Source organism: Bombina bombina, chromosome 2 (assembly GCF_027579735.1).
Source record: "Bombina bombina isolate aBomBom1 chromosome 2, aBomBom1.pri, whole genome shotgun sequence".
Classification (NCBI taxonomy): Eukaryota; Metazoa; Chordata; class Amphibia; order Anura; family Bombinatoridae; genus Bombina; species Bombina bombina.
The window spans coordinates 65,303,298-65,320,251 of NC_069500.1; the positions used below are offsets into that span (position 1 = coordinate 65,303,298).

A 16,954-nucleotide genomic window follows, 5' to 3' on the forward strand; every position below is an offset into this window, starting at 1 on the left:
TTGCTTACAATTGCATGCTCTATTTGAATCACAAAAGAAAAAAATTGGGTTCAGTGTCCCTTTAATGGTCGTTTAAAGGGACATAATAGTAAAAACTGAAATGTGCGTGAGGGCCCCCTATTTTTGTACAGAAACCGTTTTTGCAATTTAGTTGCATTGGCAATGCCATGTGCTCAAGTTTGGGAGAGATAATTTGTATTTATCAATTCACAAAAAATATACAATTTTTTTGGAAGAAGCTAATGACATTATTAGCGTTTTTTTATATTTCATTTTATTTGGTATATTTATCTGTCCAGGAGTTACAATAAATCAATCTTATTCTAATAAAAAAAAATATTTGTAGAAGTGGTAAAAAGGATTAAAATATACTTTTAAGGGCAAAGAACTAAAATATGAGCCACTCTGTATCAATAGAGCATTTTTATTTTTTTCAAGAACCACCTAAAAGTTAGTTTAACAATTTGTAAAAAATAAACCAACATAAATCAGAACTGTTCATTTAGTAAATGAATGCCAAAAAACCCCGCAGGGAGCCGAATTTAGCTATTTTAGGCATCGGATTTATTAGTGTGAAAATCCAGATTTTACACCAATAAATCTGGTGCTGAAAATAGCTAAATGCTGCTGCCTGTGGCCCTATCAGGCATTCAAATGTTGAATAATAAATATTTGCACATGTCTAATAATTTGAAGTTTTGTAAGAGATACAGAATTCTTAAAACTGATTTTAGAAAGAGATCCTTGTGTTTTTGCAAGCTCATGACTTCATCAATAAGGTAAGGGATGTGCATTTGGAACATTTGTTATGAAACAAATGCCAAATATTGTTGCGTCAGCTGGATTTCTTCTTGTGAAAATGCAACACACTAAGATCTACAGCCGCCATCTTTTTTTATAACCAATGTTCCGAATGCAAATCCCTACTTGTAGGCATTGGGCAGTGACTTCTGATTGGTCTTAATATATGCACGGACAAGTTAATAAATGATACATACTCCTGGGAATTTATAAAGGCTCAGCCTGTTGACCCACTATGAAAACAAGTGCTATAATATGATCAGAATAAAAATTAATAAAACATGTTTTAGATTTTCAAATCAAAATAAATTAAAACATTTATACCAGAGTTTTCTTACTACAACCCTAGGTCTTAATTAATTAAAAAATTGAAGTGTTCTAAAAAAAAATATTTTTACACATGCATAAGTGAATTTACATACAGACTTTTTTTTTCTTAAAAATGAGTCCATAAGAACATCGATCATAGGTTTATGTAAAGTACAAAAGTTATTGTTAAACAGTCAAATAGACTGTTTCCTTAGATTTTTAGTTACTTGTCTCAGAAATTGTTGTGTGATTCAAGGTTATATTCCAAGGATCACCTCCAGAAAAAAATTGCCTTGGAGAAAGGTTCTCATTATGCGTCAGAGCATATGGAAAAAGTCCTCCATGCCTTTCTGCTTCAAGACGTGCCCTTTCTAACATCTTAATCTGTGATTCCTCAAATTGTTTCTCTAAAGCTTGAAAATCCATCACACTTCTGGCATCCTCCAGTAAATGTTTAGAACTGGGATCTGGTACTCCTATAGTTCCACTAGTAAGATGGTTGCTTCTGTCATCTAAAGTAGGTGGAATCATCATGAAGTTTTTGTCTTCTTGATCATTGTTGTGAGAAAATAACAAGCTGGCTGTTCTCCAGGCAGCAGGCTTCCTGCCTCTCCGTGGCCTGGACATGCGGCAGCTTTGTCTCTTGATATGACGATGGAGATGATCAGATCGCGTGAAGCTCTTGTAGCAAAATTCGCATTGGTAGGGCCTTACACCTGTGTGGATTCGCATGTGATTCTTCAAATCATAGTTGTGAACAAATTTGGCATTGCAGTGGATACATAAATACGGTCTCTCTCCTGTGTGCTTTCTCATGTGAATCTTTAGCTTGTCCTGCCTAAAAAAAAAGATAAAAAGAGCATTTTAAAAAATTGCCAAACTATCAAAAATAAATAAAAATACAGTTTATTTGCAATTCCCTTTTTTTTTACCTTTTACCCTATATTTTTAAACCCTTTTAGAATTTAAATCTGTAAATTTTCCCTGGAATTGAAAACCATGGCTCTCCCACATTCTGTCCAGTGATTGCTTGATCAGTGCAGGAGCCTATTTATAACAATCCTTAAAGGGACATAATACTCATATGCTAAATCACTTGAAACTGATGCAGTATAACTGTAAAAAGCTGACAGGAAAATATCACATGAGCATCTCTATGTAAAAAAGGAAGATATTTTACCTCACAATTTCCTCAGCTCAGAAGAGAATTCTGTGTAAAAAGTTATACTCAGCTGCTGCCCAGCTACAGGTAAAAAAAAAATATATGAAGAAATGAACAGCAGCCAATCAGCATCAACAGTGCTGAGGTCATGAACTCTTTTACTGTGATCTCATTAAATTTCACTTAACTCTCATGAGATTTCATAGTAAACTTCCTTAAACTGAATAGGGAAATAAGATGAGAGTGCACTAAAGCTCACTCCCTTAGCTGTCCCGGGACAGACATACTGATTTGCTGCTTAGAAGTCCTTTAGAATGGGATGTGGCTACTGAGGAATTTTTGAGGTAAAATATCTTTCTTTTTTACATAGAGATGTACAGGTGATATTTCTAAATCAGCTTTCAAGTGTTTCAACATTTGGGTATCATAGCCCTTTAACAGAGATAAGATAAAACAACACAGTTTTAAATTATTTGAAAACCCAACCATGTTGCAGTGCAGCAATTCATTCCTGATGCCTATATAAAAGTATTTGAGTGATGCTTTAAATGTTCTTCATGCAAACATTTTTTTTAGAATTTCATTTTTTTTCACAAGCATGATATATTTTTGCAGTTATATGTCTGTTTAAACAGTAGAAACTACAATATTTTTTTCAAGACATTAAAATCTCAAGTTAGGTAACTATAAATAGTTATCATCACAGACATCTCTATCTTTATTAAATCAATTATCTACCCACAAGAGATTTTCTACCACACTATGCAGCCAGCAGAATTTATTGCTATAAAACATAATGCATCAATACAGAGTGACCTATTCTGTAAAATCCATATTGTATGTTTGTTGAAAAAAAAAAAGATTTAACAAGAAATGATTATTTATTTTATTTGCGTTTCTTACTACCAGACTAACATTTATCTCTAAAAAGACATAACTGCATTATATGTAATCTCTTTCTGAATGGTTAAGCTGCGCTTGCCATCATTTTTTTCCATGCATGCAGTAATGATAGAATGATTGATCTGCTGTCTGATTCTAGACATCTCTGAGATATTTTTACCATTAGTATCCTGCAGTGTGGTTGTAATTGTTTGTATATATATTTTTTTTTTACTAACATATATTATTGACCTTTTAAGATTACCTATTCATTTACATGAGTAGAAATCATTATTGTACACCAGTGTTTCAGGAAAGCCAGACGATGTGGATTATAAATAAACAGATTAGATTTTCACATAATAAAATATATATAAAGATCCCCAAAGGATAGAAAAGAAAACAGAGAAAAGAACAAATATATAAGAATAAATTTGGTAAATTATGCACTGTTGCTATAAACGACCTATTAAAGTGATAAAATGGTTATATTCTTATTTTTATTTAAACGGACAGTCTACTCCAGAATTTGTATCATTTAAAAACAAACGGCTAGATTAAGAGTTTTGCAGTATGAGTGAAAAAGCAGCGTTAAGTCTCAGAACGCTGCTTTTTCACTCCCGGTGGTATTACGAGTCTTGCAGGTTTAGGGGCACTGCACACTTTTTTTGCCTTCGCAAATTAACTTACGCAATTTGCGTAAAGTCTTTTTTCAATGGGACTTCCATAGCGCCGGTATTATAAGCTTTTTCTGGGAGGCCAAAAAGTGAGCGGTACAGCCCGCAAGATTCGTAACACAATCTAAAGTCAGTAGCATAAAACTCATAACTACAGTGCTAAAAAGTACACTAACACCCATAAACTACCTATTAACACCTAAAACCGAGGCCCTCCCGCATCGCAAACACTAAAATAAAATTATTAACCCCTAATCTGCCGCTCCGGACATCGCCGCCACTATAATAAACATATTAACCCCTAAACCGCCGCACTCCCACCTCGCAAACACTAAAATAATATTATTAACCCCTAATCTGCCGCCCCTAACATCGCCGCCACCTACTTACATTTATTAACCCCTAATCTGCCGCCCCCAACGTCGCCGCCACTACACTAAATTTATTAACCCCTAAACCTAAGTCTAACCCTAACACCCCCTAACTTTAATATAATTAAAATAAATCTAAATAAAACTTACTATCATTACCTAAATAATTCATATTTAAAACTAAATACTTACCTGTAAAATAAACCCTAAACTAGCTACAATATAACTAATAGTTACATTGTAGCTAGCTTAGGTTTTATTTTTATTTCACAGGCAATTTTGTATTTATTTTAACTAGGTAGAATAGTTACTAAATAGTTATTAATTATTTACTAACTACCTAGTTAAAATAAATACAAATTTACCTGTAAAATAAAACCTAACCTGTCTTACACTAACACCTAACCTTGCACTTCAATTAAATAAATTAAATTAATTAAATACAATTACCTAAATTACAAAAACAAACAAACACTAAATTACACAAAATAAAAAAAAGAAATGATCAGATATTTAAACTAATTACACCTAATCTAATAGCCCTATCAAAAGAAAAAAGCCTCCCCAAAATAAAAAAAACCTAGCCTAAACTACCAATAGCCCTTAAAAGGGCCTTTTGCGGGGCATTGCCCCAAAGAAATCAGCTCTTTTACCTGTAAAAAAATAAATAAAAACAACCTCCCAACAGTAAAACCCACCACCCACACAACCAACCCCCCAAATAAAATCCTAACTAAAAAAAACTAAGTTCCCTATTGCCCTGAAAAGGGCATTTGGATGGGCATTGCCATTAAAAGGGCATTTAGCTCTTTTTCAGCCTAAAATCCCTAATCTAAAAATAAAACCCACCAAAAAAAAACCTTAAAAAAACCTAACACTAACCCCCTGAAGATCCACTTACAGTTTTGAAGACCGGACATCCATCCTCAACTAAGCCGGGAGAAGTCTTCATTCAAGCGGCAAGAAGTCCTCAACGAAGCCGGGAGAAGTCTTCATCCAAGCCGGTAGAAGTGGTCCTCCAGACAGCCAGACGGCATCTTCTATCTTCATCCATCCGGCGCGGAGCGGCTCCATCTTCAAGACATCTGGCGCAGAGCATCCTCTTCTTCCGATGACTAACGACGAATGAAGGTTCCTTTCAGTGACGTCATCCAAGATGGCGTCCCTTGAATTCTGATTGGCTGATAGAATTCTATTAGCGAATCGGAATTAAAAGTGAAAAAATCCTATTGGCTGATGCAATCAGCCAATAGGATTGAGCTTCATTCCTATTGGCTGATCCGATCAGCCAATAGGATTGAGCTCGCATTCTATTGCCTGATTGGATCAGCCAATAGGATTGAAGCTCAATCCTATTGGCTGCTTGCATCAGCCAATAGGATTTTTTCACCTTTAATTCCGATTGGCTGATAGAATTTTATCAGCCAATTGGAATTCAAGGGACACCATCTTGGATGACATCATTTAAAGGAACCTTCATTCGTCGTTAGTCATCAGAAGAATAGTATGCTCTGCGTTGGATGTCTTGAAGATAGAAGATGCCATCTGGATGAAGACTTCTGCCCGTCTGGAGGACCACTTCTGCTGGCTTGGATGAAGACTTCTCCCGGCTGCGTTGAGGACTTCTTGCCACTTGGATGAAGACTTCTGCCGGCTTCGTTGAGGATGGATGTCTGGTCTTCAAAACTGTAAGTGGATCTTCTGGGATTAGTGTTAGGTTTTTCTAAGGGTTTTTTGGGTGGGTTTTTGGGTGGGTTTTATTTTTAGATTAGGGATTTTGGGCTGAAAAAGAGCTAAATGCCCTTTTAAGGGCAATGCCCATAAAAATGCCCTTTTCATGGCAATGGGGAGCTTAGTTTTTTTTAGTTAGGCTTTTATTTGGGGGGTTGGTTATGTGGGTGGTGGGTTTTACTGTTGGGGGGTTGTTGTATTTTTTTTTACAGGTAAAAGAGCTGATTTCTTTGGGGCAATGCCCTGCAAAAGGCCCTTTTAAGGGCTATTGGTAGTTTAGTTTAGGCTAGGGTTTTTTTTTATTTTTTGGGGGGGCTTTTTTATTTTGATAGGGCTATTAGATTAGGTGTAATTAGTTTAAATATCTGATAATTTATTTTTTAGGTTGTGTAATTTAGTGTTTTTTTTGTAATTCAGGTAATTGTATTTACTTAATTTTATTTATTTAATTGTAGTTTAAGGTTAGGTGTTAGTGTAAGACAGGTTAGGTTTTATTTTACAGGAAAATTTGCATTTATTTTAACTAGGTAGTTAGTAAATAGTTCATAACTATTTAGTAACTATTCTACCTAGTTAAAATAAATACAAACTTGCCTGTAAAATAAAAATAAACCCTAAACTAGCTACAATGTATCTATTAGTTATATTGTAGCTAGCTTAGGGTTCATTTTACAGGTAAGTATTTAGTTTTAAATAGGAATTATTTAGGTAATGATAATAGGTTTTATTTAGATTTATTTTAATTATATTTAAGTTAGGGGGTGTTAGGGTTAGACTTAGGTTTAGGGGTTAATAAATTTGGTATAGTGGCGTCGACATTGGGGCCGGCAGATTATGGGTTAATAAATGTAGGTAGGTGGAGGTGATGTTAGGGGTGGCAGATTAGTGGTTAATAATATTCAACTAGTGTTTGCGATGCGCGAGTGTGGCAGTTTAGGGGTTAATATGTTTATTATAGTGGCGGCGATGTCCGGAGCGGCAGATTAGGGGTTAATAAGCAAAATGTAGGTGTCGGCGATGTCGGGGGTGGCAGATTAGGGGTTAATAAGTGTAAGATTAGGGGTGTTTAGACTCGGGTTCATGTTAGGGTGTTAGGTGTAAACATAAATTTAGTTTCCCCATAGGAATCAATGGGGCTGCGTTACAGAGCTTTATGCTGTTTTTTTTCAGGTGTTAGGCTTTTTTTCAGCCGGCTCTCCCCATTGATGTCTATGGGGGAATCGTGCACAAGCACGTAAAACCAGCTCACCTCTGCCTTAAGCAGCGCTGGTATTGGAGTGCGGTATGGAGCACAATTTTGTTCTACACTCACTTCTTGCCTTTTAACGCCGGGTTTTTGTAAACCTGTAATACCAGCACTGTAGGGAAGTGAGCGGTGACAATAACGTGCAAGTTAATACCGCACCCCTCATACTGTAAAACTCGTAATATAGCCGATAGATAATCCCTTTATTACCCATTCCCCAGTTTTGCATAACCAACACAGTTATATTAATATACTTTTTACCTCTGTGATTACCTTGTATCTAAGCCTCTGCAGACTGCCCGCTTATTTCAATTATTTTGACAGACTTGGACTTTAGCAAATCAGTGCTGACTCTATATGGCACACATGAACTAGCACTGTCTAGCTGTGAAAAACTGTCAAAATGCACTGATATAAGATGCGGCCTTTAAGGGCTTAGAAATTAGCTCAACAAAAAATACCAAAAGAACAAAGCACATTTGATGATAAAAGTAAATTGGAAAGTTGTTTAAAATTACATGCCCTATCTGAATCATGAAAGTTTAGTTTTGACTAGACTGTCCCTTTGAAAATTGTTTGGAAACATGTAAACTAATTGATAAAAATTACTTTTAAAAATGTGCTCCTTCCTGGTGCATTTTTTTTTCCAATCAAATTAGCAGCTGGCTGTTCTGCGTAACAGAATGTAACCACTTGCCCTAAAACTGATTTCTCTGTGTGTTCACTAAGACTGAAGCTGTCATGGAACATGGGTTTGGTGCAATTAATTTAACCACTTAGATATAAACGATCAGAAATTATATTACAGATAGTTTTAGCAGTTTTAAATTTTATGTAATGACAGGTGAATAAGAACTGCAAAAAGTTCAAATTAAAATACCCTTTTAATAAATAGTGCTAGATTACAAGTAGAGCTCTTACAAGTAGCTGGTTATTGCTACTGCGAGCTTGGTTAATTTTCTAAATGTGCTTCAATTGCCCCCAAATTTCAGTGGGGTGTTGACATTATTAAAAAAACAAATGTAGCATTTTTTTTAAACAAAACTGCACAAACGAGTTTTTAAGGGAGAAAGTTGGCGGGTGTGGGGTGTTAGAAAAAAACGGCACTGAAAAGTGCCTTCGCATTATGGTCTTTGGGGAACTGTGTTTTTCCTTTAAATATATATGTGTATGCTTATATACATATAGATTTATGTGTTAATATGTGTATATACATATATATTTCAAATCTGCTGCCCAACATTGCGCAACTTACCCTCTTGCTGAGCTAGGTTCTCATGCCGTGTCTCACGGTCTGAGAATGAGGCTCTCATTGGAGCCTGTAGAAGCGCACTCTATTATTATCGGTTATTTGTAGAGCTCTATAGAGCGCAAATCTTCCATGCAATGCGAACACGGGCTGGTATTATGAGTGGAGCGCAAATATTGCGCTTGTGAAAGCGCAGTTTTGCGTTCCACTCGTAATCTGGCCCATAGTAGGCTAGTTTATATATATATATATTTATAATGGGATACAATAATTCTTCCTGTAATAGCTGGACAAAAAAAACAAAAACAAAGAGAAGCATTGTTACACTCCGATGTCCTGTGACAGTGAGAATGTGTGGCAGCTTCATGCCTAAGAGTGCATTACAGGACAAAGCATAGGGTGAAAGGTCACATTCCCATTTGTACAACCACTTGCTTCTAATTTAAATAAAAATAGTTGCTATAATGGGGCTGTCGGGGGCCACTGGCTGGATACTACTTTTAAATGTATTTTTTTTTTTAAACCCACAGATTTATATTGTTATTGTACATAATTGCCATTAAAGGGATATGATACCCAATTTTTTTGTTTCATGATTCATAGCATGCCATTTTAAATAACGTTAAATTTCCATTTATCTGATTTGTTTTGTTTGCTTTCTTTTCTTTGTTGAAAAATATATCTATTTATACTTGTCCCTGGCTTCAGCTAGCTCCTAGTAGTGCATGACTGCTCCTTCATCAAAGGATACCAAGAGAATGAAGCAAATTTGATACTAGAAGTAGATTGGAAAGTTCTATAAAATTGTATTCTCTATCTGAATCATGAAATAAACTATTTGTGCTTCATGCCCCTTTAAGGACTGCATTACTGCAAAGATGCTTTTAGCGTTTACTGTCCCTTTCATGATCAAGGCAAAGACAGTTTACTATTTTATTTATTTACTGTTTTATTTGTAGATAGATAGATAGATAGATAGATAGATAGATAGATAGATATACTGTATGTGATACTATGGGGCCGAATTATCAAGCTCTGAATGGAGCTTGATGCCCCTTGCCGGAAACAGACCGCTGCTCCATAACTTGTCCGCCTGCTCTGAGGCCCCGGACACAAATAAACCTGATCGAATACGATCGGATTGATTGACACCTCCTGCTAGTGGCCGATTGGCCGCAATTCTGCATGGGGCGGTATTGCACAAGCAGTTCCGGTGAACTGCTTGTGCAATGATAAATGCTGACAGCATATGCTGTCAGCATTTATCGATGTTCAGCGGATATGATATGCTACATCGTATCAGGTCCGCTCGCACTTTGATAAATATACCCCTAAATATTTATGCCCTAGCATATATTATTAGCGGTTATTTGTAGAGATTTGTACAGATTCCACAGTGCTATAAACATAGGCGGCATACAAGGTAACATTTATAGGTATTAACATCTGTTATTAATTCTAGTATGGTCCTGTCTGCAAGTCCTCCTGTTATGGTCTTTGAAGAATGTCATCAGTTGAAAAACTTTTCGGAATTACGTCATGGAAGCTAAGTAAAGCTATTTGAGGACAGACAAAACATAAGAAAAAAAACAGACAAAACATACCATTTAAAATAGGCAAAAGGTTTAAATAAAAAAAATATGTTAAAAAAAAGCAGCCATGCTAACCGTTACATGCTAGAGAAAATTAGTTTATCTAGGGTGTTCACGCAAATGTGATTTATTCTAAAATAAATACTGCATCCTCAGAGCTCTGGTTAACGGTTTCACGAAACAAAGAAGTGTCACAAAACACATCAAAAATACATTACAAAGTACAGTTACACTCATAATAACACTAACGCTATCTAATAAATACATTACACAGTACAGTTACACACATAATAACACCATCTAATAAATACATTACACAGTACAGTTACACTCATAATAACACTAACGCTATCTAATAAATACATTACACAGTACAGTTACACACATAATAACACCATCTAATAAATACATTACACAGTACAGTTACACTCATAATAACACTAACGCTATCTAATAAATACATTACACAGTACAGTTACACTCATAATAACACCATCTAATAAATACATTACAAAGTACAGTTACACACATAATAACACCATCTAATACATTACACAGTACAGTTACACTCATAATAACACTATCTAATAAATACATTACACAGTACAGTTACACTCATAATAACACCATCTAATAAATACATTACACAGTACAGTTACACTCATAATAACACTATCTAATAAATACATTACACAGTACAGTTACACACATAATAACACCATCTAATAAATACATTACAAAGTACAGTTACACACATAATAACACCATCTAATACATTACACAGTACAGTTACACACATAATAACACCATCTAATAAATAGATTACACAGTACAGTTAAACACATAATAACACCATCTAATAAATACATTACACAGTACAGTTACACTCATAATAACACCATCTAATAAATACATTACAGAGTACAGTTACACTCATAATAACACCATCTAATAAATACATTACACAGTACAGTTACACTCATAATAACACTATCTAATAAATACATTACACAGTACAGTTACACTCATAATAACACCATCTAATAAATACATTACACAGTACAGTTACACTCATAATAACACTATCTAATAAATACATTACACAGTACAGTTACACACATAATAACACCATCTAATTAATACATTACACAGTACAGTTACACTCATAATAACACTATCTAATAAATACATTACACAGTACAGTTACACTCATAATAACACTATCTAATAAATACATTACACAGTACAGTTACACTCATAAAAACACCATCTAATACATTACACAGTACAGTTACACTCATAATAACACCATCTAATAAATACATTACACAGTACAGTTACACACATAATAACACCATCTAATAAATACATTACAAAGTACAGTTACACACATAATAACACCATCTAATACATTACACAGTACAGTTACACTCATAATAACACCATCTAATAAATACATTACACAGTACAGTTACACACATAATAACACTATCTAATAAATACATTACACAGTACAGTTACACTCATAATAACACCATCTAATTAATACATTACACAGTACAGTTACACTCATAATAACACCATCTAATAAATACATTACACAGTACAGTTACACTCATAATAACACTAACGCTATCTAATAAATACATTACACAGTACAGTTACACACATAATAACACTATCTAATAAATACATTACACAGTACAGTTACACTCATAATAACACCATCTAATAAATACATTACAGAGTACAGTTACACTCATAATAACACCATCTAATAAATACATTACACAGTACAGTTACACTCATAATAACACTATCTAATAAATACATTACACAGTACAGTTACACTCATAATAACACTAACGCTATCTAATAAATACATTACACAGTACAGTTACACACATAATAACACTATCTAATAAATACATTACACAGTACAGTTACACTCATAATAACACCATCTAATAAATACATTACAGAGTACAGTTACACTCATAATAACACCATCTAATAAATACATTACACAGTACAGTTACACTCATAATAACACTATCTAATAAATACATTACACAGTACAGTTACACTCATAATAACACCATCTAATAAATACATTACACAGTACAGTTACACTCATAATAACACTATCTAATAAATACATTACACAGTACAGTTACACACATAATAACACCATCTAATTAATACATTACACAGTACAGTTACACTCATAATAACACTATCTAATAAATACATTACACAGTACAGTTACACTCATAATAACACTATCTAATAAATACATTACACAGTACAGTTACACTCATAAAAACACCATCTAATACATTACACAGTACAGTTACACTCATAATAACACCATCTAATAAATACATTACACAGTACAGTTACACTCATAATAACACCATCTAATAAATACATTACGCAGTACAGTTACACACATAATAACACTATTTAATAAATACATTACACAGTACAGTTACACTCATAATAACACCATCTAATTAATACATTACACAGTACAGTTACACTCATAATAACACCATCTAATAAATACATTACACAGTACAGTTACACTCATAATAACACTAACGCTATCTAATAAATACATTACACAGTACAGTTACACACATAATAACACTATCTAATAAATACATTACACAGTACAGTTACACTCATAATAACACTATCTAATAAATACATTACACAGTACAGTTACACTCATAATGACATTATCTAATAAATACATTACACAGTACAGTTACACTCATAATAACACCATCTAATTAATACATTACACTGTACAGTTACACTCATAATAACACTATCTAATAAATACATTACACAGTACAGTTACACTCATAATAACACCAACTAATAAATACATTACACAGTACAGTTACACTCATACTAACACCATCTAATAAATACATTACACAGTACAGTTACACACATAATAACACTATCTAATAAATACATTACACAGTACAGTTACACTCATAATAACACCATCTAATTAATACATTACACAGTACAGTTACACTCATAATAACACCATCTAATAAATACATTACACAGTACAGTTACACTCATAATAACACTAACGCTATCTAATAAATACATTACACAGTACAGTTACACACATAATAACACTATCTAATAAATACATTACACAGTACAGTTACACTCATAATAACACTATCTAATAAATACATTACACAGTACAGTTACACTCATAATGACATTATCTAATAAATACATTACACAGTACAGTTACACACATAATAACACTATCTAATAAATACATTACAGAGTACAGTTACACTCATAATGACATTATCTAATAAATACATTACACAGTACAGTTACACTCATAATAACACCATCTAATTAATACATTACACAGTACAGTTACACTCATAATAACACTATCTAATAAATACATTACACAGTACAGTTACACTCATAATAACACCATCTAATAAATACATTACACAGTACAGTTACACTCATAATAACACCATCTAATAAATACATTACACAGTACAGTTACACACATAATAACACTATCTAATAAATACATTACACAGTACAGTTACACTCATAATAACACCATCTAATTAATACATTACACAGTACAGTTACACTCATAATAACACCATCTAATAAATACATTACACAGTACAGTTACACTCATAATAACACTAACGCTATCTAATAAATACATTACACAGTACAGTTACACACATAATAACACTATCTAATAAATACATTACACAGTACAGTTACACTCATAATAACACTATCTAATAAATACATTACACAGTACAGTTACACTCATAATAACACTATCTAATAAATACATTACACAGTACAGTTACACTCATAATGACATTATCTAATAAATACATTACACAGTACAGTTACACTCATAATAACACCATCTAATTAATACATTACACAGTACAGTTACACTCATAATAACACTATCTAATAAATACATTACACAGTACAGTTACACTCATAATAACACCATCTAATTAATACATTACACAGTACAGTTACACTCATAATAACACCATCTAATAAATACATTACACAGTACAGTTACACTCATAATAACACTAACGCTATCTAATAAATACATTACACAGTACAGTTACACACATAATAACACTATCTAATAAATACATTACACAGTACAGTTACACTCATAATAACACTATCTAATAAATACATTACACAGTACAGTTACACTCATAATGACATTATCTAATAAATACATTACACAGTACAGTTACACTCATAATAACACCATCTAATTAATACATTACACTGTACAGTTACACTCATAATAACACTATCTAATAAACACATTACACAGTACAGTTACACTCATAATAACACCATCTAATAAATACATTACACCGTACAGTTACACTCATACTAACACCATCTAATAAATACATTACACAGTACAGTTACACACATAATAACACTATCTAATAAATACATTACACAGTACAGTTACACTCATAATAACACCATCTAATTAATACATTACACAGTACAGTTACACTCATAATAACACCATCTAATAAACACATTACACAGTACAGTTACACTCATAATAACACTAACGCTATCAAATAAATACATTACACAGTACAGTTACACACATAATAACACTATCTAATAAATACATTACACAGTACAGTTACACTCATAATAACACTATCTAATAAATACATTACACAGTACAGTTACACTCATAATGACATTATCTAATAAATACATTACACAGTACAGTTACACACATAATAACACTATCTAATAAATACATTACAGAGTACAGTTACACTCATAATAACACTATCTAATAAATACATTACACAGTACAGTTACACTCATAATGACATTATCTAATAAATACATTACACAGTACAGTTACACTCATAATAACACCATCTAATTAATACATTACACAGTACAGTTACACTCATAATAACACTATCTAATAAATTCATTACACAGTACAGTTACACTCATAACACCATCTAATAAATACATTACACAGTACAGTTACACTCATAATAACACCATCTAATAAATACATTACACAGTACAGTTACACACATATTAACACTATCTAATAAATACATTACACAGTACAGTTACACTCATAATAACACCATCTAATTAATACATTACACAGTACAGTTACACTCATAATAACACCATCTAATAAATACATTACACAGTACAGTTACACTCATAATAACACTAACGCTATCTAATAAATACATTACACAGTACAGTTACACACATAATAACACTATCTAATAAGTACATTACACAGTACAGTTACACTCATAATAACACTATCTAATAAATACATTACACAGTACAGTTACACTCATAATGACATTATCTAATAAATACATTACACAGTACAGTTACACTCATAATAACACCATCTAATTAATACATTACACAGTACAGTTACACTCATAATAACACTATCTAATAAATACATTACACAGTACAGTTACACTCATAATAACACCATCTAATAAATACATTACACAGTACAGTTACACTCATAATAACACCATCTAATAAATACATTACACAGTACAGTTACACACATAATAACACTATCTAATAAATACATTACACAGTACAGTTACACTCATAATAACACCATCTAATTAATATATTACACAGTACAGTTACACTCATAATAACACTATCTAATAAATACATTACACGGTACAGTTACACTCATAATAACACCATCTAATAAATACATTACACAGTACAGTTACACTCATAATAACACTAACGCTATCTAATAAATACATTACACAGTACAGTTACACTCAGAATAACACCATCTAATAAATACATTACACAGTACAGTTACACACATAATAACACTATCTAATAAATACATTACACAGTACAGTTACACTCATAATAACACCATCTAATAAATACATCACAGTACAGTTACACTCATAATAACACTATCTAATAAATACATTACACGGTACAGTTACACTCATAATAACACCATCTAATAAATACATTACACAGTACAGTTACACTCATAATAACACTAATGCTATCTAATAAATACATTACACAGTACAGTTACACTCATAATAACACTAACGCTATCTAATAAATACATTACACAGTACAGTTACACACATAATAACACTAACGCTATCTAATAAATACATTACACAGTACAATTACACTCATAATAACACCATCTGATCAATACATTACACAGTACAGTTACACTCATAATAACACTATCTAATAAATACATTACAAAGTACAGTTACACATTTATAATAACACCATCTAATAAATACATTACACAGTAAAGTTACACTCATAATAACACCATGTAATAAATACATTACACAGTACAGTTACACACATAATAACACTATCTAATAAATACATTACAAAGTACAGTTACACTTATAATAACACTATCTAATAAATAAATTACACAGTACAGTTACACTCATTACAACACTATCTAATAAATGCATTACACAGTACAGTAACACACATAATAACACTATCTAATAAATACATTACACAGTACAGTAACACACATAATAACACCATCTAATAAATACATTACACAGTACAGTTACACTCATAATAACACCATCTAATACATACATTACACAGTACAGTTACACTCATAATAACACCATCTAATAAATACATTACACAGTACAGTTACACTCATAATAACACCATCTAATAAATACATTACACAGTACAGTTACACTCATAATAACACCATCTAATAAATACATTACACAGTACCGTTACACTCATAATAACACCATCTAATAAATGTATTACACAGTAAAGTTACACTCATAATAAC

At 32.4% G+C, this 16,954-nt stretch overlaps 1 protein-coding gene across 4 annotated transcripts in view; it reads right to left on the reverse strand.

Annotated features, from left to right (window-relative positions):
• Positions 1 to 408: 408 nt before the first annotated feature.
• Positions 409 to 16,954, reverse strand: part of ZBTB7C (zinc finger and BTB domain containing 7C) — a 205,134-nt gene continuing 188,588 nt past the window's right edge. For all 4 annotated transcript variants that reach the window (XM_053701092.1, XM_053701094.1, XM_053701095.1 and 1 more), the window contains one exon: positions 409 to 1,948. In XM_053701092.1, coding sequence (XP_053557067.1) covers positions 1,330 to 1,948 — 619 coding nt within the window. In that variant the 3' untranslated portion in view covers positions 409 to 1,329. The remainder of the gene's footprint in view (positions 1,949 to 16,954) is intronic.